The sequence below is a fragment of the Salvelinus alpinus genome, chromosome 9 (assembly GCF_045679555.1).
Source record: "Salvelinus alpinus chromosome 9, SLU_Salpinus.1, whole genome shotgun sequence".
Lineage (NCBI taxonomy): Eukaryota > Metazoa > Chordata > Actinopteri > Salmoniformes > Salmonidae > Salvelinus > Salvelinus alpinus.
The window spans coordinates 77,780,048-77,806,607 of record NC_092094.1 but is presented as its reverse complement, the minus strand read 5'-3'; the positions used below and the strand labels follow the sequence as shown (position 1 = coordinate 77,806,607).

General features: G+C 44.2%; 1 protein-coding gene across 2 annotated transcripts in view; it reads right to left on the bottom strand.

Moving 5' to 3' along the window:
* Window positions 1-26,560, bottom strand: part of LOC139530671 (collagen alpha-1(XII) chain-like) — a 73,034-nt gene that overhangs the window by 35,594 nt on the left and 10,880 nt on the right. Inside the window, exons 10-24 of one of the 2 annotated variants that reach the window (XM_071327269.1) lie at window positions 25,949-26,551; window positions 24,686-24,964; window positions 24,234-24,509; window positions 23,831-24,106; window positions 12,631-12,900; window positions 10,154-10,420; window positions 9,646-9,838; window positions 8,238-8,359; window positions 4,100-4,249; window positions 3,815-3,934; window positions 3,272-3,436; window positions 2,855-3,001; window positions 1,990-2,129; window positions 1,207-1,336; window positions 351-496 (exon numbers count right to left, since the gene is read on the bottom strand). In XM_071327269.1, the coding sequence (XP_071183370.1) occupies window positions 351-496; window positions 1,207-1,336; window positions 1,990-2,129; window positions 2,855-3,001; window positions 3,272-3,436; window positions 3,815-3,934; window positions 4,100-4,249; window positions 8,238-8,359; window positions 9,646-9,838; window positions 10,154-10,420; window positions 12,631-12,900; window positions 23,831-24,106; window positions 24,234-24,509; window positions 24,686-24,964; window positions 25,949-26,551 (3,284 nt within the window). The remainder of the gene's footprint in view (window positions 1-350; window positions 497-1,206; window positions 1,337-1,989; window positions 2,130-2,854; window positions 3,002-3,271; window positions 3,437-3,814; window positions 3,935-4,099; window positions 4,250-8,237; window positions 8,360-9,645; window positions 9,839-10,153; window positions 10,421-12,630; window positions 12,901-23,830; window positions 24,107-24,233; window positions 24,510-24,685; window positions 24,965-25,948; window positions 26,552-26,560) is intronic. The other variant, XM_071327270.1, reaches the window with a different exon arrangement.

Below are 26,560 nucleotides of genomic sequence, written 5' to 3'. Positions count from 1 at the left end.
AGGAGACATTGGCAGGGTACCGGTGTATTTGGTCATTGGCTGTGTGTGTGTGTGTGTGTGTGTGTGTGTGTGTGTGTGTGTGTGTGTGTGTGTGTGTGTGTGTGTGTGTGTGTGTGTGTGTGTGTGTGTGTGTGTGTGTGTGTGTGTGTGTGTGTGTGTGTGTGTGTGTGTGTGTGTGTGTGTGTGTGTGTGTGTGTGTGTGTGTGTGCGTGTGTGTGCGTGTGTACGTGTGTGTGTGTACGTGTGTGTGTGTAGTGGAGACTTTGACTGTGTCAGTTCCACAGCTGGTCTGGCCTGGAGTCCCAGCCAGACCTCCCTCTCTCTCTCTCTATCTGGCCCGGCCTTCTCACCTCTTTGTCCACAGAGGGCTCGGTGGCATTGATGGCACTGTAGAGCAGCATGTAGCCCGTGGCGCCCACTGCCTCCTCCCACTTCACCCTCATGGTGGTGGGACGCTCCTCGTAGATGGTCATCTTCCTCACCGCGCTGAGGGGCACTGGACAGGGAAACAGGGAGAGTTGAACACTGTTAGATTCTAAACACACCTGCACACAAACACACACGCGCGCACAGTACCATCCAAAACGACATGTTCACAGTGAGACGCAGCCATGCAGATTTCATGTGGTGAGAACTAAACAATGAGTTATTTTATGGCCGCTTTTATGGAGAAATGACTTGCTTCGTAAAATCACGCTATTCTAGAGGACAAATAAAGTAAAGCTGAAGAACGATGTTAAAGAAACACTTAATTCTCGCTGCAGAGAGTGAGTGGGCGCATATATATATATCTTTGTTATTACAATGATGCTGTCTTTAAGCCTCATATGGTATCATAAACAAAACGGTTTTGTTCTTTCTTTAATGTTGAACACAGGGACCACACAAGCATCACAGGAACAGGGTGTGCTAAATATACTGGAAGAATGTTTGTTTTACAGTCCCAAAGATGTCCATTAGTTGATCCCACAGGGATTACGTTTGGGACACAGGTATGTTGAAGCACAGTAATGGACAGGTACAGTATAGTGCAGGGTTTCTCAAACTCAGTCCTGGACTGTTTTTTGCCCGAGCACAATACAGCTGATTCAAATAATCCAAACTTAATGATGAGTTGGTTATTTGAATCAGCTGTGTAGTGCCTGGGGGGGGGGGGGGGGATATAGAGGATCAAAGAATAACACAGAAAAACAGATTAGGACTCACAGGTGGTTTCAGTCCCCTTCAGCGGATCGCTGCTCTCCTCTCCGATGACAGAGTAGACGTTGACCAGATACTCAGTCAGAGGGTTCAGGTTGGGCAGCATGGCTGTGGTCACTGAGCCATCAACAAACATCTACAACCAGACAACAAGAGTGCACATGAACCAGGCGAACACAGCGTGAATATGGAGAATGACTTGGAATGTCTATTTTACGTAACCCATTCACTTGCATTGGAAAGGTTTGTTTCTATTGGCGGACAAACAAGACAAACAATACAACAAACTACAGCTATAAGTGTTTCCTGTGTTGATGCATCTGGTTTCAATTGAACCACAAATGAAGTTGTAGAACTCTGACCAAACTCTACCGGTTTCAACCCAGTGTGCGTTTCTATTTATAAGAGAACAAACACAAAAACAACATAGATCACATACTAGACCACTGCCTCACCAAACCATGAGAGCTGGACTAAAACACTTTTTAAATGAAATTGGAGTCTAAGGAGTTGGAAGTGGATCTAGCAGCTAGCTTACCCCATTCTAGCACACTGGAGCCAATACCCTGCAGTCAAAGTTAGGTGTGGGGTAAGTATGAATTCTAATGTAATCTCTTTAATCTTTATTCAGCCAAGTAAGTCACAGAACATAGGCTTTACTACAACTTGCTTCCATCCTCAGGCTCAGGGTTGTAGTGAGACGGGTTTGGGAGGCTGATAGAGGGGGATTGGCAGAGGAGTTTGGGGTTGGTCGTGGTTACCGGTCGGGTGGACGTTAGGGGTACTAACCTTCTGAGGGCGTCCAGACAAGGTCATGTACTCCACACGGTACTTCTCCACCGGACCTTCAGGGCCTGTCCAGCTGGCACGGAACGAGTAGTGGGTCACCTCCGAGGTCACCAGGTCAGTGGGCGCATCGGGGCCACCACCTATCAGGGAAAAGAGGGGGGTCAAATCAACCCTAAGCATAGGATCTCATTACATCCTTCTCAGATATGGAAACAGCTCCCTAGCAGAAAATCCAGGAGACAGACATATAGACAGTCTAAGCCGTTCCTAAAAAATGTACCCTACATAGTATTCAGTTACATCTTTTGAATTTGATTAAGGAGCAGACTATTTCTCATTTTAGACAGGAAAAAATAAACTATCAGTGGGGAAAGGAGGGCTTTAGATTCTAAATTATTTCCAGTGGTTGGCTGGCCTTCAGCTCCTTGTGTTGTCTCCCCTGGTGCACCAGACATGCTACTCTACTGAGGGTCTCCTCTAGCCATGACCTAAACCCTGTTTACATAACTACAGCCTCACACAACACAGCTGGCTGCAGAGATCATCACCCGTATTCACAAAGAGTCTCAAAGTAAGAGTGCTGATCTAGGCTCAGTTTAGCCTTTTAGATCATAATGATACAAATTATATGGACAGATCCTAGATCAGCACTCCTACTCTAAAATGGTTTGAGAATATGGGCCCTTATTCATTGTGATTTTAAATGCAAAACTGATCCTAGATCAGCACTTTTACTCTGAGACACTGTGAATATGAGCCTTGAAGGCATTAGTAATAAGACTGATTGATAACCTACATAGCCTATTTAGACGGCCACCTCAACTGTCACGGCAGGGAATGTACAGTAATGCCGGCCTGAATGTACCTGGTCCCTTGACGCTGTTACAGAGGTTGTTGGTCAGGTCGTCCACTATGTCCAGCAGGAAGGAGAAGTCAGCCACGTTGTACATGTGGATCTCATCCGGGTCAGTGGCGATGGACCTCAGCTCATTCTCATCAGCGTTCTTCACACCTAGGAGGAGTCAAACAGGGACATCAAGTCAGCTATCCCCTCAGAGCAGGTCGAGGATACATTACAGATATTTCATGAGGAAGATAAGTGGAGAATGGCAAAGGTGTGTAAGGAATTATTCTGGGGCAACTTGAGCATTCACACTGTACTTGAAGATAACAAAGATAACTGCCTTATTCGAGTTGAGATAGATACAAGGAGCTTCAGATGTCCTATCTAGTCAAAATAGAGCAAAGGTAAAACTGCCTAGTGACGATGGCTGAGACTCACCAATGGCATACAGCTCAATGCCCTGGTCACGCAGGTTCTGGGAGTTGGCAATGATGTCATCCTGAGACTTGCCATCAGTGACCAGCACTCCGATCTTACGAGCATTGGGTCTCATCCCAACATTTTCCTTGAAATTGTTCTGGAGGATGTAGTTTAAAGCGAGACCTGCAACGAGGGCAAAAACAATTATTCACACTGATTATCTGGTTTAATCATTTCTCGGAGGCCTTTCCAACCAGGCAGCTAAAGAGCAAGGAGATTATGATAAAATACATTGTGAGCCTATTAGGAACAACTCAGTTTTATTCGCATAATGGAGCATACAATTCAATTTCCTTCACCTTCTGGCTATCCCACAAACAGCTCAACCGTCAACAACCAAAGCAGAGGCACAGTTTTAATTTTGAAGTTCATGAACTGGAACTTCTTTCATTACCCGTCTAAATAGCCAATAGAAGCTTGAACACGATAGACCTTTAAATGGGACTAACGGTATACAACAGTCTCCGAATGGAGGTTGTGGTTGTAGATTGAGTACAGTACCAGTGAGGGTGTTGCCTCCTTTGTAGGGCAGGTTGGCTACAGCCTCCAGCAGGGAAGCCCTGGTCCTGTGGGCGTTCAGGTGCCACTCAGTCTTGGGGTCACCACTGTACTGGGCCAGACCTGGGAGAAACACACAGAGCCTCTGTCAGATCAGATGCCTTGTATAACCATCCAACATGATCCTAGAAAATGACTAAAGAGTGGAGACATAATAATGTTATCTGCTGCAGGTTGCAGGAATGCGCATGTCCTGTGAGACTTCAGGCACACTGAAGTTTAACCTACCAATCTGGACCCTGTCAGGGCTGATGTCGAAGACTCCCACCATGCGAGAGATGAAAGAGCGGATGGTCTTAAAGTTCAGACGGCCGATACTCCAGGAGCCGTCGACCAGCAGGACAATATCAGCCCGGGCTTTGGTCTTACACACCACATCTGAGAGGACAGAGGTTACAGGTCAGCGAGACAGTACAGAACAGTGATGGGGCACTAGTTATTATCATGCAGTTTCAGGTATAACACAGCTGGAGTTATGAGGGCAGAGGGGTTCAAAATGCATGAGTGAGAAGGGAAGTGAAGGAGTAGGAAAGAAAGGAAGTCATTGACATGTGACCTTGTTGACATGGATTCACAGAACATCACACACACTTCCCAAACACATCTATATCTGTCTCTTTACAAGCCAGCAGTAAAAACACTTTCTATTCCATTTTCAGGGTTACGAGCCATTTTCATCATCACACATTTCATTTCCAGGTGTCAATATGTTGGTTGTCTTCTTTTCTTCCGAGATGATCTCTCGCTCTCTGTGTCTGAGGAGTGTTCTTCTCTGGCCACTCCTCAGCCTCTCCCGGGGAACAAGAAGAAGAAGCCCTCCTGATGTGATATATACAAGGGTCTCCTTGGTGAGAGTTACTGTGCATTCCTCACTGGCACAGCTCTTGCTGTGTTCCGGACACCTGCATGATGAGAAGAAGGACTCGTCCGCAGTCCGTTAAGACCGCAGGGGCGGCAGCAACGCACAGATTGCGCAATCTGCCACTGTTACATGTTTGATTTACAGACTTCTCTTTCCCTCCCCATGCGACCCACAGATAAACAGATGCCCAGCGGAGTGTGAGGGTCCTAGAGTGGCTGAACCATGTGCCGTTCAGACTACAGTCTGTTATAGTTAGTCGTAATAAAGAAAACTATCTAAGGCTATCGGACAGAGACAAGAGGGGAAGATTTATTGGCCACGCCAGATGTTTGCCCTTTGACTGCAATATATATTTCGCCAAGTAAATAAATTCACGTCCAGTCCCTGTTAATGGCACTATAAATTCAACGTTAGCTTTACAACTTGTGTATTGCAGCACATACGTATCTGTCACTCAAGAGAAGGTTATCTTTTATTTACAGGAAGAAGAAAAAAACTTTCAAAGTGGAAACAAAAATGTTCATTACTGTCTCTTGTAAAATATGTTCAAAGGAGAGGGAGGCTGATGTACAGATTACTTTAGGCTCTTTTAGTGCACCTAATCCCCTCTCCTCTCTTACTCTCAGTCCTCCTTCAGGATCAGGATGGGGGATTAAATTGAGGTGTACTGGCTGAGGAGAAGGGGGTAATGGGGTGGAGAAGAGGTTTTCTGCCTCCTCTATTAAATTATATTATTGTGGGCGACTGATTGACAGGGTCTGTCACTGAATCTGCTCTCTATTAGAGGAGGCCTTCCAGGCAGCTGAGGGTCAGGACTAGCCTCTGGAGCCTTCCTTAAAACACATAACATTTTCCTCTCTCTCTTTCCTCTCCTAACACTCACTGCCCTGTGTCGTGCCGCGCGCTCACACCCGTGAGGTTGTAAAACATTTATAATTGCAAACAGATTACATTTTTTTTGTCAATTCTGCTGCTCTTAGCTGCTGCTGGATCAAGAAAAAGAAAAAGGAACCCAAAGTGACGAAATGATGAAAAAGCGAGCAGCCAACAGATGGAATAGTAGTTACATCTGTTATTTGGTGAGACAATTAGCTTTGAGGAAAGGCATTTAGGGCAACTCATCTGTTTTTATGGGGAGAGGGATTAGAACGGATTTTCCTAACGAAAAATGGACAGCGTGATATATGTCCCACACTTCGGTTATGGCCGCAGAAGTCACAACATATAATATATGTACTGTATAAGTTCTTAAGTATGATGAGGGAGATTAAAAATGGAATTTAAAATCATATTGGTTATTTACCATTGGGCATACACTGGTTGAATCAACATTGTTTCAATGTAATTTGTCAACCTATTGTGACGTGGAATTAACGTGGAAAATACATTGGGTTCGAAACGATGGGGTCCTTTGTTGGGCAAATCAGATGTCAATGTAACCAACAACCCCAAACGCACTCCAAATATACACCGAGTGTACAAAACAAAGCTCTTTCCATGACATAGACTGACCAGGTGAATCCAGGTGAAAGCTATGATCCCTTACTGATATAGCCTGTTAAATCCACTTCAATCAGTATAGATGAAGGGGAGGAGACAGGTAAAAAGTCTTGAGATAATTGAGACATGGATCGTGCCATTCAGAGGGTGAATGGGCAAGGCAAAAAATGTAAGTGCCTTTGAATGGGGAATGGTAGTAGGTGCCAGGCGCACCAGTTTGAGTGTGTCAAGAACTGCAATGCTGCTGGGTTTTTCACGCTCAACAGCTTCCCGTATGTATCAAGAATGGTCCACCACCCAAAGGACATCTAGCCAACTTGACACAACTGTGAGAAGCATTGAAGTCAACATGGGCCAGCATCCCTGAGGAACGCTTTCGACACCTTGTAGAGTCCATGCCCCGACGAATTAAGGCTGTTCTGAGTGCAAAAGTGGGTGCAACTCAATTTTAGGACGGTGTTCCTGATGTTTTGTACACTCACATGCTGACCAGACCGGACACGTCGCGTGCGCAAGCGTCGTAAATGTAGAAATCCATGTTATTCAATTATTGCACCCACACTGCTCGCACGCGCCAACGAGCGTCTGCGTTGCCAAGGGCTAAAATAGAAGTCATTCCTATTTCTGACGCAGATCGCGCTGCAAGTTCTGCCTCTCCCATCTCCTCATTGGTTTATAGAAGCAGGTACCCACGTGCCATCTCCTCATTGGTTATACCCACGTGGGTGATTGAAAGACGAAATGGACAGTGTGGATTAATTGCCAGAGTAGAGGACCTTGTGCATTTCAGGTAAAATAACAACTCAATGTTTATATCCCAGGACAAATTAGCTAGCAAAAGCAAGTTAGCTAAATAGTACAAATTAGCTAGCAAGTGCAAGCTAACTAGCTAAATTGCCATACATGTTTAATGCTTTTCGACCTGTCCCCAAATTAATGTAATTGGTTCAAAGTCTGTTTTGATATTTTAACCTGCGTGTCGTGATCGCGTTTGGTGTAGGGGGACAAAATACATTTATGCACGATAGCGCACGATGGCGCACGCGCGCAGCCGGTTTGGGTTCCGTGTCAGTGTACTTTCACATACAGCTTGTGTAAGAAAAGTTAGAGGAGTTACTTTAAACTATTCAACGTTATTTAGGTAGTCTACGCTAATGAGTATGGAGCTGATCGGTGTCTGACATGATAAGTGTCTACATGATAGTTCAGCTGAATTGAACACAGCTTGTTTCCAAAGCTTAGCAGGGTACATAGAGGATAGGCATCTGGATGGTAGACTTGTATGCATTACCCTTCATATACCAGTAGGAGTCACTGTTAGGCAAAACTGTATCGTTGAATCAAACATACCATTTTACTATCAACATTGAAACAAGGCCAAATAAAATGTCTAACCAACTATAAAATTCGACATAATTTCAACCACCCAATCAATATACAGTATATTGAATATAGGATATAGGAAGAAAAAAATTACATTCTATGAGGAATTTAACTCAATTTCAACGTATACATAGTTTTGATGATTATGTTGAAATCAGATTGATGTTAAAACCTGTTAGTCAGGTTGAGTCAATGTATTTAATTTGAAGGTGAGCCTTAATTTCAATGTTTACAACGCTGGTTGATGACTTTTTTTCAAATCCAATGTATTTTCCACATTGATTCCACGTCACAAAACATTGACACATTTCGGTGAAACAACGTTGATTCAACCAGTGTGTGCCCAGTGGGTAGGGCTGTTCAGTTCTTTGAGGAAAATGTGTTGTTTCACTTTTGCCTCTATAAAATGGATCACAGCTTGTTTATACGATTCCTACAGACTTATTTTCACCTTATGCATGACCTTTTACTTTTCAACATGGCTGCCGTGCCTGTTAATTGGCTGGGCATAAGGTGAATACAGTACTTTACAATGTAGTCTCTTGTGTAACAAGTGCTGTGTGGCTGGTGTTGCTGGCCATATGATTAATTATGTAGGAGGAGTTTGAGAGGAGGCATTACCTCCATCATACAATGGTGGTTCAGGGGCGTCAGAGAGAGTAGTCTTCTCCTCACCAGCCAATGGCTGGCTCTCTCCCCCCTCGAACATCCCAAACACACTCACTGTGTACTTGGTACCAGCCCTGTGAGAAACAACATAAATCAGTTACACTTCATTCATCTCAACAAGTTTGTCAGTTTGTCTGAGAGAAATTACTGATAGACGGACACAACAAACTCGCGAAATAATGAAAAAGTAGCATAGTTCATTCTATCTTTGCAAGGAAATACAGTAACTGTGACAAACCATCTGATATACAGTGCATTCGTAAAGTATTCAGACCCCTTCACTTTCTTCACATTTTGTTACATTTACAGCCTTATTCTAAAATGGATTAAATAAAAACAATTTGTCAGCAATCTACACACAATACCCCATAATGACAAAGCAAAAACAGATTTTTAGAAAAACAGAAATACCTTATTTACATAAGTATTCAGACCCTTTGCTATAAGACTCGAAATTGAGCTCAGGTTCATCCTGTTTCCATTGATAATCCTTGAAATGTTTCTACAACTTGATTGGAGTCCACCTGTGGTAAATTCAATTGATTGGACATAATTTGGAAAGCCACATGCCTGTCTATACAAGCTCCCACAGTTGATAGTGCATGTCAGAGCAAAAACCAAGAAATGAGGTCGAAGGAATTGTTCGTAGAGCTCCGAGACAGGATTGTGTCAAGGCACAGATCTGGGGAAGGGTGCCAAAATGTCCCCAAGAACACAGTGGCCTCCGTCATTCTTCAATGGAAGAAGTTTGGAACCACCAAGACTCTTCCTAGAGCTGGCCGCCCAGTCAAACTGAGCAATCACGCGAGAAGGGCCTTGATCAGGGAGGTGACCAATAACCCAATGGTCACTCTGACAGAGCTCTAGAGTTCCTTTGTGGAGATAAGAGAACCTTCCTGAAGGACAACCACCTCTGCAGCACTCAACCAAACAGGCCTTTACGATAGAGTGACCAGAAGGAAGCCACTCCTCAGTAAAAGGCACATGACAGCTGCTTGGAGTTTGCCAAAAGGCACCTAAAGGACTCTCAGACCATGAGAAACAAGATTCTGAGAGGATCTGCAGAGAAGAATGGGAGAAACTCACCAAATACAGGTGGGCCAAGCTTGTAGCGTCATACCCAACAAGACTGTAATCGCTGGCAAAGGTGCTTCAACAAAGTACTGAGTAAAGGGTCTGAATATTTATGCAAATGTGATATTTCAGTTTTCTATTTTTTATAACTTAGCTAAAATTTGCGAAACCTGTTTAATTTACTCCATTTTAGAATAAGGCTGTAACCTAACAAAATTTGGAAAAAGTCAAGGGGTCTGAATACTTTCCGAATGCACTGTACTTTACATTCCAAAGATAGACCTACCTGAGCTCCTCCAGAACCACAGTGTTGTCATAGGGTCCTACCAGCAGCTCTCCCAGGTCTATATCATTTCCAATGGGGTGGAAAGTGACTTTGTAGCCCTTGACTTCCCCTGGAGCAGGGTCCCAGGTCACTCTGAAACTGGTCCTAGCAGGCTCTGAGGTCTGCAAGTTTCTAGGGGCTTTGTACGGTGACACTGGAACAGAGAACATGAAGATTTGATATAAGCAGATGACTATATAAGCAGATGACTATAAAGTGGAAGTAAAATTAGGCTAAACTTTAGGCTAAATATTAGATTATTACAGGTAAAATGCTAGTTCTTAGCGGCCTCTGGAGACCCATTTTCTCCTGGCCTATCGTAGATTTAGTAGTTGATGATGATTGATGATGAGTACATGATACAAGTCTGCATAACCCTCCAGCGACTAGCTACTGCACAGGACTCCCCTAAGCTAACGCAAGCAGCACAGAGCACAGTTCAGTTGTGGTTAATGATAAACCAACGTACGTGTGGTTCCTACTCCTTGCCTTGCTTTTCCTTCTCCCTGCTTGTACACAGGCAGCACCGTGATGTCGTAGGTGGTCATGGGCGTTAAGCGTCTCAGGATGGTGTTGGTGGTACCACCAGGCACCTTGGCGGCCAGCTGTCGCCCTCCCGACGCTGGCTTGTACGTCACCCGGTAGTTGACAACGTTTCCGGGTGCAGGTTGCCAAGTCACCTTCATGCTCTTCTCCGTCTCCTCGGAAACCACCACAACTTTTCCGGCTGCAGACACTGGGAGCACAAAAGAAGGAAAATTAAACACCAATGCTTGATGGATTGATAACGGTATCATGGTGTGTTTGAGTTTGAGCAGAGAGCTGAATTGAAATGCATGCCAAATTGCTGCCGACATTTCCAAATGGTACAAAGCCATAACTGCTTGTGGGCAATCTAAACATTGACATGCTTGGTTAGCTCTGAGATTTTTACTGAGGTATCGGTTCAGTTTTCATACGCTTGTGAACACAGATCCACCCAAACATTGTTTTATATCCCAGTCAGAACATACACTGACCAGACCCACTGTGCAGATTTCCATACTATGACCCCAGTATGTTTTTGGTGCAGGAAGGACAAGTGTGAATTGTCAAAACCCTTAACGAGCTCAGGAAAATATTCAGACAGCTAGACTTCAGAGGGAGGAGTTTTATGGATGGAAAAAAAGCAGCTTGTCCAAGTTTTCAGTGTGTGGCTCAACCCAAATGGACCTGCCCTGTTAGCACAGACAGAGAGAGAGCTTGTGGTTCTGGTGGAGGAACCAGCAGGGTGAAGTGACCACGGATATAAACCATACAAGCCTCTGGAGGTGCCTGAAGGTTGTTTTTGGTGTAAATTGCACATGTCCCGCTTGCCAGAATCAATAAGCACAACGATGGAGCGACACAGTTTTCCATTAGCACATTTTGTCTCGCTAAGCAGTGGATAAATTCCCCAATCGGGGCAAGTTTCCGTCAATGTGCTTTTCTCACTTCAGTGGGTTGCAAGGAGAGGGGAAGCACTGTCTACTCCTGTGTCTAACTGAATCCACAACCTCCCCTGATAACTGGTAGCAGGTGTGGCGTATTGCGTCATGGCCATATCCTATATAATACACACGTCGTCACCCTGATTACAAAAGCATTTCAGTGGCCTTTTAGATGGATCAGGTGACTGCCAGAAGCGGTGACGTTATCTGCAAGCTCAAAGAATGAGCCGTAACTGTCACCGTATCTCACTTTTTCCACATCACGCCCAAGAAGGCGATAGGAGTGAAGTCATTTAATGTTTTTTTTCTTACCATGTCTAGGTTCTATTTGTGGATTATACGGGCTATGAAAGACATAGGTTCATGGTTTATTTATGGAAATAAGGTCTGTACCAAAATCTTAATTCCTGGTGCTCTACATAGGCACATTCCAGTTATATAATGACCTACAGTGCCTTCAGAAAGTAATCACACACTATTTCCACATTTTGTTGTGTTATAGGCTGAACTTTAAATTTGAACTTTGAACTTTAAACGATTCAGATTTTTCTGTCACTGGCCTACACTACACCATAATGTCAAATGTCATTTTACAGATGAACTAGAAATGAAAAACGAAAATGTCTTGAGCCAATAAGTATTCAACGCCATTGTTATGGCAAACCTAAATAAGTTCAGGAGTAAAAATGTGCTTAACAAGTCACATAATAAGTTGAATGGACTCACTATGTGTGCAATAAGTGTTTAACATTATTTTGGAATGACTACCTCATCTCTGTACCTCACACATACAATTATCTGTAAGGTCCCTCAGTCGAGCAGTACATTTCAAACAGGTTCAACCACAAAGAACAGGGGGGTTTTCCAACAGGGTTTTCCAAAGTTATTAATTACAATTTGGATGGTGTATCAATACACCCAGTCACTACAAAGATACAGGCGTCCTTCCTCACTCAGTTGCCCGAAGAGGAGGGAAACCACTCAAGGATTTCACCATGAGGACAATGGTGACTTTAAAACAGTTACAGAGTTTAATGGCTGTGATAGGAGAAAACTGAGGATGGATCAACAACATTGTAGTTACTCCACAATACTTACCTAATTGACAGAGTGAAAAGAAGGAAGCTTGTACAGAATACAAATACTCCAAAACATGCATCATGTGTGTAATAAGGCATTAGAGAGAGAGAGAGAGAGAGACGAGAGAGAGAGAGAGACGAGAGAGAGAGAGAGAGAGAGAGAGAGAGAGAGAGAGAGAGAGAGAGAGAGAGAGAGAGAGAGAGAGAGAGAGAGAGAGAGAGAGAGAGAGAGAGAGAGAGAGAGAGAGAGAGAGAGAGAGAGAGAGAGAGAGAGAGAGAGAGAGAGAGAGAGAGAGAGAGAGAGAGAGAGAGAGAGAGAGAGAGAGAGAGAGAGAGAGAGAGAGAGAGAGGTCCCACAGTAAGTGTGTGTATGGTGGAAACATTAGGGAGTGACTTACTATCTGTGGTCTCAGCACCCACAAGCGGCTCTCCCTCTCCCCTGCCGTAGGCGGCGTACACAGAGACCTGGTAGCGCGTCTCCGGAGTGAGCCCCTCAAGCACAGTGGTCGTTACGTCCCCGGGGACGGACTTCTCCCCTGTCTCCTCCGTGTACAGCGACTTCCACTTCAACCGGTATGAGCGCACGTTACCGAGCGCCGCCGTCCAAGAGACAGCGAAGCTGTTGTCTGTGACGTCTTTGGTGACCAGGTCTTTAGGGGAGCCAAGGACTGTGAAGGGAGAAGGACAGGGTTAAAACCTTAGGAAGCTGGGAAACATCATCTCACATATCAGTGTTAGTACATAGAGTCTTTGACAAATGAACCACAGCAGAGTTTGTGTCAAGGGTGCTAGTTGATGTGGTTGTTTGTCTGCATGTGGGTGCTGATGATTTGAAGGCAGACAGATGCAGTCTGGGGGACTGTGTTCTATTGAGCAGGAGAAATGAGCTGGTATAGCGATAAACCACCAACAATCACTGATCTGTTTCTGTTTAACCCCCTCGGGGTGTTTTTAAAACCAGTGATTTACCTTATTCATAATCTGAGGGTTTGGAAAAAGCTCTGCAAAACCAATCACACGATTACAGCCCTCAGCTCAGTTTAGAGCGTCTAGCAACACTTTCATTTTCCATCGAAACAGAAGTAATTTGATCCATTAAAGTGTGTTTGCTACAATCGCAGATGTTGCTCTCTCTCGCTCTCTGTCTCTCTACATCTCTCTCTTTCCTGAGAGACTATTGGGGTGGGTGGGAAGTAGCAGACGCTGAGTTACGGGAGAAGGATTTGTGGTGGCGTTAGCTGTGTCAGCTGTCTGCCAACAGATCTTTGGCTGTTTTGGGCACCCCTACTGAGATGGGCTCTCTGAACACAGCCTGGCTGCGCAGACAAGTTTCACTCACCACAGGGAGAAAGACCACCTCACATCTCTCTCCCACACAACCTCAGAACAGGACAGGAGAGGACAGAGCTGTTGCTGTAACCTGCACACAGCCTGGACCTAACACTGCTAATGAGGGAACAGCTAGAGATATCAAATCAGATATCAGGTAGTTAATGTGTGCCAGTAAAGAGACACCTCAGTGACTGGTTTGGCTGTGAAGCTAGCATGATTCTCTGTGTTATCAAACGTCATAAATCTAAATGAATAATCCAGGGTTCACTATTCAACCGCTATTCACCAACGAGGCAGTTTGGGTTGCACAGAGAGAGAAAGAGCTGCTCCAGATATGAGGAGTAATGAATTCAACAAGGAATGAACGGAGAATTACAGATTTTGGAGGGCCTGTCCAGGATAATGTGCTGTGGCCCCTGTAGATGCCAAGTCCCCTCTATCCAGTGTGCAGCGAGCTGCTGTCAAGCGCTGAGGAGCGAGGCCACTGACTTTCCCGGCTATGCTGCTGCACAAGAGGGACCGGATCACACAATAATCACTTCTGCAGACAATGGCCCACTTTCCCTCAGTACTTTGAGAACAGCACAGTCACAGGGCCCTGTCTGACCAAGCACTAAAGCACACACATGAAACACAGACGTAGACAGCTAGCTGGCGCCATTTTGAGTTCATCATCAAAGTTGAATCAGTTGGAATTAGCTAAACTTGCATTTGAAACCAACAATTGCAAGCGGAACTTCGATTTGTAACTACATAATTGGGCCTAGCCTCTGTGTAGCGAACCAAAGAAAAGCATTAAGGAAGCACTGGGGAAGGAGCCATCAACCAAGGATGACTTAGAGCACATAGTCATCAGCAAATTGGCTAAACAGTTATCATCGTAATCTCCCAAATCTCCAATAGCCCAATAAGGAAACAGATCTGACAAACACAATGGGTCTTCACTATATCATTGAGACACAGAGCCGAATCTGTATACTTCCCTAACTGAAGTATAGGAGTAGACAAGCCAGGGGCTTCCTGTAACCAAGGCACGTTTGTTGATGTACCTAACCTTCAAATTGACTGCCAAAAGGCTTGTGAGTTTGGGCTTGAATTGGAATGTGTCAAGAGGATGAGTCAGGTGCTAGGAAAAGTACACCATGTGTGCAACCTGCTATGAGGCTGAGCATTCATAAAAAGCTCACCCTCTCCGCTCACATGTGGACACAAATAGCGGTCTTGTCAATGTAACATAATAGCATGCATTGACTGCATTCATACAGTACATGATTTATTGCCCGACAAACAGCCTACAGACTGTTCTATTTCTTGAGCACACAGGTAAAGAAGAAACGCCACTGGAAATGGAGATATTCACTGAAATGTAGAGATCAGCAGTTTAGTTCAGTCTGATTTGAGAACAGCTCTTTCCAGATGGCTGGTCTAAAGAGGATCCATCAAACCCACTATTCCTCCAAAGTGCCATTTTAGGCCTGGCACTCCCATTTACAGTTCCTTCATGTAACTGCCCTGGAGCCTGGTCCACCTAGAATTTGTCTAGGCCAGACCATGGTAAAGACACAGGGTTCACCTGCGTGTGAGGGATGCCCTGCTCTGCCCTTTCGCCTCGAAGGACCTTCAGTCTGGAGGAAAACAGCCGCTACTTGCTCCACTGCGACAATGAGCCTGGCAAATCACCACTCCGCCAAGAGCCCAGTTTCCAAAGGGATCGTCATGAAAGGAAATCAACTCAAATGGCTAGGAATTCGCCTGGTTTCACGCCACACTCTGTGGCCCATGAAATGCTTCTCCAGCTACTTGCACACCAGCTAGCTATGTCCTTTCATGCTTTGAAGCTTGTATAACCTATAGTGAGCTCCAAAAGTATTGGGACAGTGACACATTTTTGGTGTTTTGGCTCTGTTCTCCAGCACTTTGGATGTGAAATGATACAATGATGATGAGGTTAAAGGGAAGACTGTCAGCTTTAATTTGAGAGAATTTTCATCCATATTGGGTGACCAAAAGTATTGGGACAAATTCACTTAGGTGTAAACGTTTAGTATTTGGTCCCATATTCCAAGAACAAATTTGACTACATCAAGCTTGTGACTGTAAAAACTTGTTGGATGCATTTGCTGTTTGTTTTGGTTGTGTTTCAGATTATTTTGTGCCCAGACAGAAATTAATGGTAAATAATGTATTGTGTCATTTTGGAGTGACGTTTATTGTAAATAAAAACAGAATATGCTTCTAAACACTTCTACATTAATATGGATGCTACCATGATTATGGATAGTCCTGAAGGAATCGTGAATAATGATGAGTGAAAAAAATAACAGAGACAAAAAATACTCTGAAACACAACCAAAACAAACAGCAAATGCATCCAACACGTTTATAGAGTCAAAAGCTTGATGTAATCATTGTGTGCTAGGAATATGGGACCAAATATTAAACTTTGACATAACACACATACAGTGCATTCAGAAAGTATTCAGACACCTTCAATTTTTCCACATTTGTTTCATTACAGCCTTATTCTAAAATTGATTATATAGTCTACACACAATACCCCATAATGACAAAGCAAAAACAGGTTATTAGATATTTTTGCTAATTTCACATTTAAATATCACATTTATATAAGTATTCAGACCCTTTACTCAGCACTTTGTTGAAGCACCTTTGGCAGCGATTACAGCCTTGAGTCTTCTTGGGTATGACACTACAAGCTTGGCACACCTGTATTTGGGGAGTTTCTCCCATTCTTCTCCGCAGATCCTCTCAAGCTCTGTCAGGTTGGATGGGGAGTGTTGCTGCACAGCTATTTTCAGGTCTCTCCAGAGATGTTCGATCGGGTTCAAGTCCGGGCTCTGGCTGGGCCACTCAAGGACATTCAGAGACTTGTCCCGAAGCCACTCCTGCATTGTCATGGTTGTGTGCTTAGGGTCGTTGTCCTGTTGGAAGGTGAACCTTCCAACATGACAACAAGGTTTTCATCAAGGATCTTACTGTACTTTGCTTCGTTCATCTTTACCTCGATCCTGACTGGTCTCCCAGTCCCTTCCTCTGAAAAACATCCCCACAGCATGATGCTGCCACCACCATGCTTCACTGTAGGGATGGTGCCAGGGTTCCTCCCGACGTGATCCTTGACATTCAGGCCAAAGAGTTCAATCTTCGTTTCATCAGACCAGAGAATCTTGTTTCTCATGTTCGGAGAGTCCTTAAGGTGCCTTTTGGCAAACTCCAAGAAGGCTGTCATGTGCCTTTACTGGAAGGTTCTCCCATCTCCACAGAGGAACTCTGGAGCTCTGTCAGAGTGACCATCGAGTTCTTGGTCACCTCCCTGACCAAGGCCCTTCTCCCACGATTGCTCAGCTTGGCCAGCCACCTCTAGGAATAGTCTTGGTGATTCCAAACTTCTTCCATATAAGAATGATGGAGGCCACTGTGTTCTTGGGGACCTTCAATGCTGCTGAAATGTTTTGGTAGCCTTCCCCAGATCAGTACGGACAATTCCTTCGACCTCATGGCTTAGTTGCTCGTACATGCACTGTCAACTGTGGGACCTTATATAGACAGGTGTGTGCCTTTCCCAAATCTTGTCCAATCAATAGAATTTACCAGAGGTGGATTCCAATCAATTTTAGAAACATCTCAAGGATGATCAATGGAAACAGGACGCACCTGAGCTCAATTTCGAGTCTCATAGCAAAGTGTCTGAATACTTGTGTAAATACTGTACGTAATTTTTTTAATATATATTTTTTAAATAAATTTGGAAAAGTTTCTAAAAACCTGTTTTCGCTTTGTCATTATGGGGTATTGTGTGTAGATTGATGAGGACAATGGTTTATTTTAATCCATTTTAGAATAAGGTTGTAATGTAACAAACTGTTGAAAATGTCAAAGGGGTTTGAATACTTTCCGAATGCACTGTATGTGAATTTGTCCCAATAATCTTGGACCCATAAAATGGGGGGACTATGTACAAAGGGGGCTGTATTTTCTAAACGGTTCACCCGATATGGATGAAAATACCCTAAAATTAAAGCTGACATTCTGCACTTTAACCTCATTGTCTCACTTCACATCCAACGTTCTGGAGTACAGAGCCAAAACAACAGAATTGTCACTCTCCCAATAGTTTTGGAGCTCACTGTATATAGTGCAATTTCTCAAGCAATTTCTCAAGCAATAATTTAGCTAGGACTGTCTGGGAGTTGTCTGAGTGGGGACAGGAAAATGTTAAACTTGCTGTTATTGGTAGAGAGGTTTGGAACTCTCTTTCTTCTTGGACTATGAACTAATTTAGCACCTGGGGATGTCACCAGGCAGGCCAAAACATCCCACCTCAACAGGCTGAAATTTCAGGCAGTCTTTTCAAACAGCTCTTACACTAAAAGGGCGTGTTTTCAATAATTTGATCGAAAACATATTTTCGCCCTCCGACCCAAAACATAAGCAAAAGTTTACAGTTGAAGTCGGAAGTTTACATACACCTTAGCCAAATACATTTAACAGAGACAGCTGGCTCGAAATCACGAAAAGAATGGTCAATCAGGTTGGCTGATGGAATGTGTCGAGATATCGTAATATCTCCTTGGATCGGATTCTGCCCCAAGAGCATATCTTTCGACCTCATGGCTTAGTCCGTTAACGGGACTGCAGCCATAAAAGGTTCAACTCCGTTTTTCACAATTCCTGACATTTAATCTGAGTAAAAATCCCCTGTCTTAGGTCAGTTAGGATGTGAAATGTCAGAATAATAGTAGAGAGAATGATTTATTTCAGCTTTTATGTCTTTCATCACATTCCCCGTGGGTCAGAAGTTTACATACACTCAATTTGTATTTGGTAGCATTGCCTTTAAATTGTTTAACTTGGGTCAAACTTTTCGGGTAGTCTTCCACAAGCTTCCCACAATAAGTTGGGTGAATATTGGCACATTCCTCCTAACAGAGCTGGTGTAACTAAATCAGGTTTGTAGGCCTCCTTGCTCGCACACGCTTTTTCAGTTCTGCCCACAAATTTTCTATAGGATTGAGGTCAGGGCTTTGTGATGGCCACTCCAATACCTTGACTTTGTTGTCCTTAAGCCATTTCGCCACAACTTTGGAAGTATGCTTGGGGTCATTGTCCATTTGGAAGATCCATTTGCGACCAAGCTCTAACTTCCTGACTGATGTCTTGAGATGTTGCTTCAATATATCCACATAATTGTCTTTCCTCATGATGCCATCTATTTTGTGAAGTGCAACAGTCCCTCCTGCAGCAAAGCACCCCCACAACATGATGCTGCCACCCCCGTGCTTCACGGTTGGGATGGTGTTCTTCGGCTTGCAAGCCTCCCCATTATTTCCTCCAAACATAACGATGGTCATTATGACCAAACAGTTCCATTTTTGTTTCATCAGACCAAAGGACATTTCTCCAAATAGTCGATCTTTGTCCCCATGTGCAGTTGCAAACCGTAGTCTGGCTTTTTTATGGTGATTTTGGAGCAGTGGCTTCTTCCTTGCTGAGCGGACTTTCAGGTTATGTCGATATAGGACTCATTTTACTGTGGATATAGATACTTTTGTACCTGTTTCCTCCAGCATCTTCACAAGGTCCTTTGCTGTTGTTCTGGGATTGATTTGCACTTTTCGCACCAAAGTACGTTCATCTCTAGGAGACAGAACGCATCTCATTCCTGAGCGATATGATGGCTGCGTGGTCCCATGGTGTTTATACTTGCGTACTATTGTTTGTACAGATGAACGTTGTACCTTCAGGCGTTTGGAAATTGCTCCCAAGGATGAACCAGAATTGTGGAGGTCTACAATTTTTTTCTGAGGTCTTGGCTGATTTCTTTTGATTTTCCCATGATGTCAAGCAAAGAGGCACTGAGTTTGAAGGTAGGTCTTGAAATACATCCACAGGTACACCTCCAATTGGCTCAAATTATGTAAATTAGCCTATCAGAAGCTTCTTAAGCCATGACATCATTTTCTGGAATTTTCCAAGCTGTTTAAAGGCACAGTCAACTTAGTGTATGTAAACTTCTGACCCACTGGAATTGTGATACAGTGAATTCTAAGTGAAATAATCCATCGGTAAAAAATTTCTTGAAAGATTTCTTGTGTCATGCACAAAGTAGATGTCCTTATCAACTTGCCAAAACTATAGTTTGTTAACAAGAAATGTGTGGAGTGGTTGAAACACGAGTTTTAATGACTCTAACCTAAGTGTATGTAAACTTCCGACTTCAACTGTATTCTTTGTTCTTCAAACTGGGCTTAGTGTGGAGTGGGTTCTATCTGCTCTTTCTCTCTCCATGCTCTTCGGGCCCCTCACTGGCCTGGGAGGAAGTGAACAGTCAGTTATCTGCTGGAGGAACCAGCCAGTACTCGACCGCTCACAGCTTTGACGTAACGCATCTCCTAGGTAAAACCTAACACATGTTGAGAAAGACTCCCTGCTTTAATACATATTCTCACCATATTGTTTTCTAAAGGCTCACATTTGGAATATGAATCTCAGCAATTACTCAGCTCCACTTTACATGATTCGGGGCCAGAGTTGACTCCATTAATCAAGCCAATCTTTATTGGTCAGGAATCAGGATATGGTAGGCTCAACGTACCTTAAGCTTGCCACAGGGGGCGCTATTGTCACCATCAGCCCGTTAGCATTCTCTACCATACAGCCTGACTGTGTCTCCGGGTTCTCCAGGTCCGCCTACATAGGATAACTCACACAGTGGATGACTGGAAGTCTGTGGCCCCCTAAACAATGAGATCAGTGTTGGCCTGTTTTTCTGACGTCAAGCTGTGCTGCTGTAACCAGACCAAATGCTTTGTCACGGAGCACAGAGAGGAGCCCAGACATTGGTTCTATTCTGGTGGGAGGCTAAGGCTAATGACTCAGCATAACTGACCATGTCATGGAATCTCAGCATCTGACTTCTGACCTTCTGACCATTCCCAGGCTGGAGGTCCAGAAGTGGACACATGAGGTCAGTTTTGTTGTCAAAGAAGGGGGAGAAGGTAGCCTCAAGCAGGATAGTCCCATGGAGAAAGAATGAATGTGCACCATTCAGCATGTGAACTGAAAATAGCTACATGATACTTCATAGCAGGACACCTCTCCATTGTCCTCCAGTGCAGGAGAAGGCTTCTGATATTCCCTTGTGTAGAAGCCATTTTATCTGCTAGACATGTTGTCATTTAGGTAGGAGGTGACATTGAGAGACAAGGACTCCACAGTTTGGTCATGATGAATGATATAAGCTTTGATGTGTCGAGGGCTCAAACTGCTTTTGAGAGGAGAGACCATTTGTGACCGACCGGCTCAAATCGGTCTTATGAAACAAAATTTGAAATTGTGTTTTTTACATTGGATAAAAGTAGAGACTCAGAGCTACAAAATGGTAAATCATACACTACAGTTGAGGAACAATGGGAAAGTAGTTTTGCTTTGAAGGTTGATAAACTCACTTGTGAGAAAATGGCCTTTGAATGTTTTGGTACTACTACTGGAGAGCCCTTCTTTGTCTACACCCATTCAGCATCGTTCACTCCATCTTAAGCTTTTGCCCCACCCATCTCTTTAAGGGTTGATCAGAGCGTTCTGTACTAACAACAGCAGTCAAGCATCTAAGTAAAAACCTTTATTATACACAGATTCAAAATAGCTATTGACAACAAATGTGTATTTTCTGGTTGTGACCCAGAGACTCTTGACTATTTATTTTGGGACTGTTCTTATGCAAGAAGATGTGAGTTAGAAGAATGAACTAATATTAATGTTAATTTGAAAGACTCTGATATTATGTTTTATTTTGATCCAAATTAAATGGACCCTGATTTAACTTTCATTGTTAATTTGTTTATTTTTCATGGCAGATTCTTTATCCATAAAATTAAGTGGGTGGAGAACAAACCCCTCTTCACATTGTTTAAGATAAAATTGAAATATTATTTTGAAATAATCAGTAAGTGTAAAACAATTAAAAAGTGCAAAAAACAATTAAAAAGCAATACGTACCATAAAAAAATTTAACAAATTGAAAATGTAATACCCCTGTCTGTTAGGTTTAGTTACTCTTGTTTGTATATTTCTGTTTTGTATTTGCTTTGTTCATAATAATAATAATAACAAAAAAAAGCACCCAAGCTAACTTGCTAGCTACTTCCAGACACAAATGAAAGAAGAGCTCAAAGACATTACGCGCACACTGGACGCTCTGGCCGAGGAGTAGGGTTGTTCCAAGTGTTCTGACCTCACAACGGCAGTCAAGCACCCAAGCTAGACTGGTGTTTTTTCCATCTCCTTAGCTATCATACTTGAATTCCACTGATTTCAAAACTCAGTCCTCCAGAAAGTGGAGAGCATACACATAACGTTAGCTAGCTAACAGTACACTTTAACTTGACATTAGACTTGTGCAGTTTTCCTACGCGATACATAAAAAAAAGCCTCGTTAGAGACAATTACCGAGACATACTGACCAGCTCAAATAGACAGAAGATACCTATATGGCAGACCAATCCAAACTCATCTCTCGGCATGTCCAGCCCACTCATTATCTCAGCCAATCATGGCTAGCGGAAAGGTTGCTGATTTTTTCTTTGGCTAAACCAACTAGGCTTGCAATTTAACAATTGTATTTATATTTACAAATGGCATACAAGTTTGTTATTAAGGCACATGAAAGTTCACATGTTCAAGAAGGCATTTCTGCCCAAAAAAATGCATCTTTATTTAAAAAAATAAAGTTTATGTTCAAGCGGCTCTCCTGTGAAGTTGTGACCTGCGACATACACCCAGTTTCCTGAAATGGGTCAAATTTGGTATCCACTACCTGCATTCAAATTGGCCTCTGAATGAGAGAGGAGACACTAAAGGGAGAAGGCTGGATTCTGATCAGAGCCAGTTAGGGTTGAAGTTATATCACTGCTAAATCTTTTTTCCTCTCTGCCCTCAATTAATTTCCATTCGAGTGATCTTTAATTCGTCTAGTGACAAGGACTATATATCTCTAGTCCAAACATTACATACTACTGATCCCCAAACCAAACTAAAGCACAACAGCCTCCTGAGTGCCTGACCCCAGTCCTAGTTGAGCCTCCCCTCCCCAGAGCTTTCTCTCCTAGACCACCCTCAGGATGGAACTCCACTAATGTCATAAAGCTATCCAGAGACCTGTGGTTGGGCTGCCGTGAGCAGAATGGATTGTGGGGGCGTGTAAGTTCTGGCTTGTAGGATACAGGGGTCTTTGTGGTTGTTGGGCGCCCTGGGAACCAAGCTAGCGTGACCCGGACCATAACCTCCTGCTGCCATGGCCTGAAGGTTTTCCTCTAGGCAGGGCTGCCTACTGAAAAGCCTATATAGCACTAACAGATGTCCCTCACACTAATTGACTACATGTCAGTCCTGAATAATGGTCAGTTTCCTAACACTATCCCCTAGGGTTAGAGAGAGGGTTTGGTAAATGTTGGCTAATGTTGCTCATTTAGATTCTTGAAGACGTAGGCCTACGCATGCATCAAACCCTATGGTTGAGGATCTTAGTTAGCAGAATAGCAGAGGTCTCTGCTCAGCAGCATTGCTAATCCAAATGGTTTACAAATCGTTAAAGTGATATCGAAGAATTGTTAAACAACTCCCCATGTGCCAAATAAAATAATCTTGAATAAACCATATGTCCCCGGAGTGTATAAAACTGCATGAGCTAGCCTAGCATGGCATGTGTTGGCTGTTCCAGGAGATTTTTTATGTTTACGAGAGTACCCCCACTCATTTCCATCTCTTCCAGCTTCATGGGCGGTAAAGCAGAACTAACCTACAGTCTGTCTGTGCCACAGGAATGACATTAAGCTCCACATTCCAGCTTTTGCACAGTTTCCCTTATACACTGAGTCAGAGAAGAGGGATCCTGAGATATCTAGGAAGGATTTATAGGGCAGTATGTTTTTCTAAAGACTTTCACATCACACTCCGAAAACAAAGACCATAAAAAAAGACAATTTTCCCTTTACAAAAAATGGAAGGTTAAGAAACAGAGGCATACACAATTAATGGCACTATACTTCTTTCAGTCTTTAAAGTGGAGAAGGACACAATGCAGTACACAGAGATGGCCAGTATAGACACTCCCTTTGAAGATGGCCTCAAGCTATTTTTCACACTCTCGCTCACATCAGCTGTCAAAGAAACACAACCCCATTCTTCAAAGCAGCCAAAGAGCAGACAGTCATAATAAAGACAGACACAAGAAAGTTGTTCCTGTACCTTCCAGGGTGGTGCCTGTACCCAGGAGGGGGTCTCCCAGCCCAGAGGTGTAGCGGGCACTGACAAACAGCTCATATTCAGTAGCAGGCTGGAGGTTCCTCAGCAGGGCCACGGTGGTGTCTCCCTTCACAGCTATCTCCTTCCTCTCCCCGGTGCCGTCGGCTGGTTTGAAGGCCACGCGGTACTGGAGGACGTTCCCGGGAGCGGCCCGCCATGACACCATCATGCTGGACACGGTCTCGTTGAAGACGCGGAGATCACGGGGAGAACCACGGACTGAGGGGGAAAAGACAGGGGTCAACCAATTACTGCATCTTCACTTATGTACTGTATAGTAAAAAAACTGCATTAGTTACAGGTAAGGAATTTAAATGTTAGCAGCCATGCTGGCTAACTTGCTGACCTTCCTTGGTGGTTCCGTCCACCTGCATCTCGTCCCCCAGGCCGGAGGTGTACTCTGCAGACACAGACACGCGGTAGGTGGTGATAGGGAACAGCTCCTGGAGCACGATGGTGGTGTCAGGTCCGTTGGTCTGGGCCTCCAGCCTCTCTCCTCCCCCCGTTAAGGGGACATAGGACAACCGGTACCTCACCACGGGCCCTGGCGCCGCCAGCCACGACACCCGGAAACTATCCGTGGTCTCTTCAGACACACTCAGTCCCCGCACAGTCCCTTGCTCTGGAATGGAGAATGTTTAGGCTTTGTTTAGCAGTAGCTTGTCAATATAACTTTTAAGAATAAATATTCTAGAAGCCATGTAAGTTTCTTGTGAAAAAACAAAAGCACTAAAACTTAAATCTCTTCACTTGCTTATGCTGTGAAACCCCTGAACTTGTACGCCTTCAACCCCTTACCTTCCAGCGTGGTCTCCTCCCCCGACAGAGGGAAACTGTCTCCTTTGTCGTACTGGGCGAATACGTTGACCTCGTAGGTGGTGAGGGGAGTGAGGTGTGGCAAGATTGTGCTGGTGGTGTCGGCTGGCACAGCCAGGGAGATGTAATCCTCAGTGATGTCCTCGGCCTTACGGAAACGCACCAGGTAAGACATGACGTTGGTGGCATCGGTGGCCCAGGTGGCACGAAAGCTTCTAGACGTCACCTCAGAGAACACCAGGTCCCTGGGTGCAATCAGACCTGAAGAGCGGGATAAAACACAATTAAATGGCCGGTTTGTGTTTTGTCCTCATAGACAATGTCATCATAATGGCTTTTGATAACATTAAGCCGAGCTGTATATCTCATTCCTTCAGAAAAGCTGGAATGGAACCAATTATTTGAACTCATTCAACTTTGTTCACAGTTCCATCTCTGAACATGTATTTTTCATGAGTGTCTTCGCCATAGGAAACACTCCTCGTATGCTAGCAGTATGCATTCAGTTGACAGGGTTGCAACACATTTATATTACAAACCCCTGGACATTGCCAATGCCTAAATGTTCTGTGTTCTTGTGACAGGGGGATCATTAGCAATATGTGCAGCGGAGAAACTCATGTCATGCTACCATGGTGTTGAAAACCATCCACAGTCCCGCTGACTTTCAGAGACAGGTGGCCTTTGAAATTAGCAGTACAATTAGGTCAGAATAAAAGTATCCGGTCAGTTATTATAGTGTTTAAAAACAGTAAACGATAACAAATGGTGTAACGGGCTCCCCTGAGATGCAGGCATATGGTTCTGTGGTATTTGAGGCAGCGTGATCAGTCAGGGAAAGTTAAAACAATGAATATGTCTCGCTTGTGCCTGCCTGAAACAGACCCAAGGCATTGGGAAATAAGAGATGAAGATAATTACTCAGCCTTTTTGTGTTGTGCAGATGTAGTTACATCGTGACATCACTATTTCAGTAGCACAGCTCAGTTTGACCTGCTGTACCACATCGCAAATAACTGATTACAATAGACTGTCTGGAGTTTGAGGTCATTTAGCGGCTGCCACTAAAGTTAACCAGAATGTATGGCTATGTAGCTATAGTTACAGGCACATGTACGGTCCATGGTAAGCATGCTCAACTTCAAACAGGGGTATGTGTTATGAGTAGGTCTAGGAGTTGACCACATGCCCAGACCAAGAAAACCCTGGCCTTTTGTTATAAGGGTATGTTAAATGGCTACTCACTCCTCTTCTTGATGTTGAGGAGCTCCTGTTCGATCCTCAGGCAGATGGACTGGGTGAGCTCCTTGGAGATCCTCTGGAAAGCATCAAAGTCCTCCACAGTGTACACGTGGGTGGCCGCCGGGGTGTTAGCAATGGCTTCCAACTCGGACCTCACAGCGTCCTTCACACCCACAGCAAAGATCTCCACATCTACATTCCTCAGGTTGGTGGCAGCATCCTTGAAGGAGTCAGAGGACTTCCCGTCAGTGATGAGGACCATGACACGTGGGACACTGTCGCGAGACCCTCGGGTGGGGATAAAGATCTTCTCTCGAACGTAGTTCATGGCCTTGCCCGTGTTGGTGGAGCCTCCTCGGTAGGGGAACGTCCGGACAGCCTTGACTACTGAAGCAATGTCATTATAGGTGTTGAGGGCAAACTCTGTGTGGGGGTCTCTGCTGTACTGGACTAAGCTGAGCCGGATCTTGTCGAGCGCGACGTCGAAGGAGTTGACCAGGACCTCCAGGAAAGCTCTGACCTTGGCAAAGTTTTGTAATCCGATACTGTAGGAGCCATCAACCAGCAGGACCACGTCAGCCTGTACGTCCACTCCAAGAGAGCATTCTGGGGAGG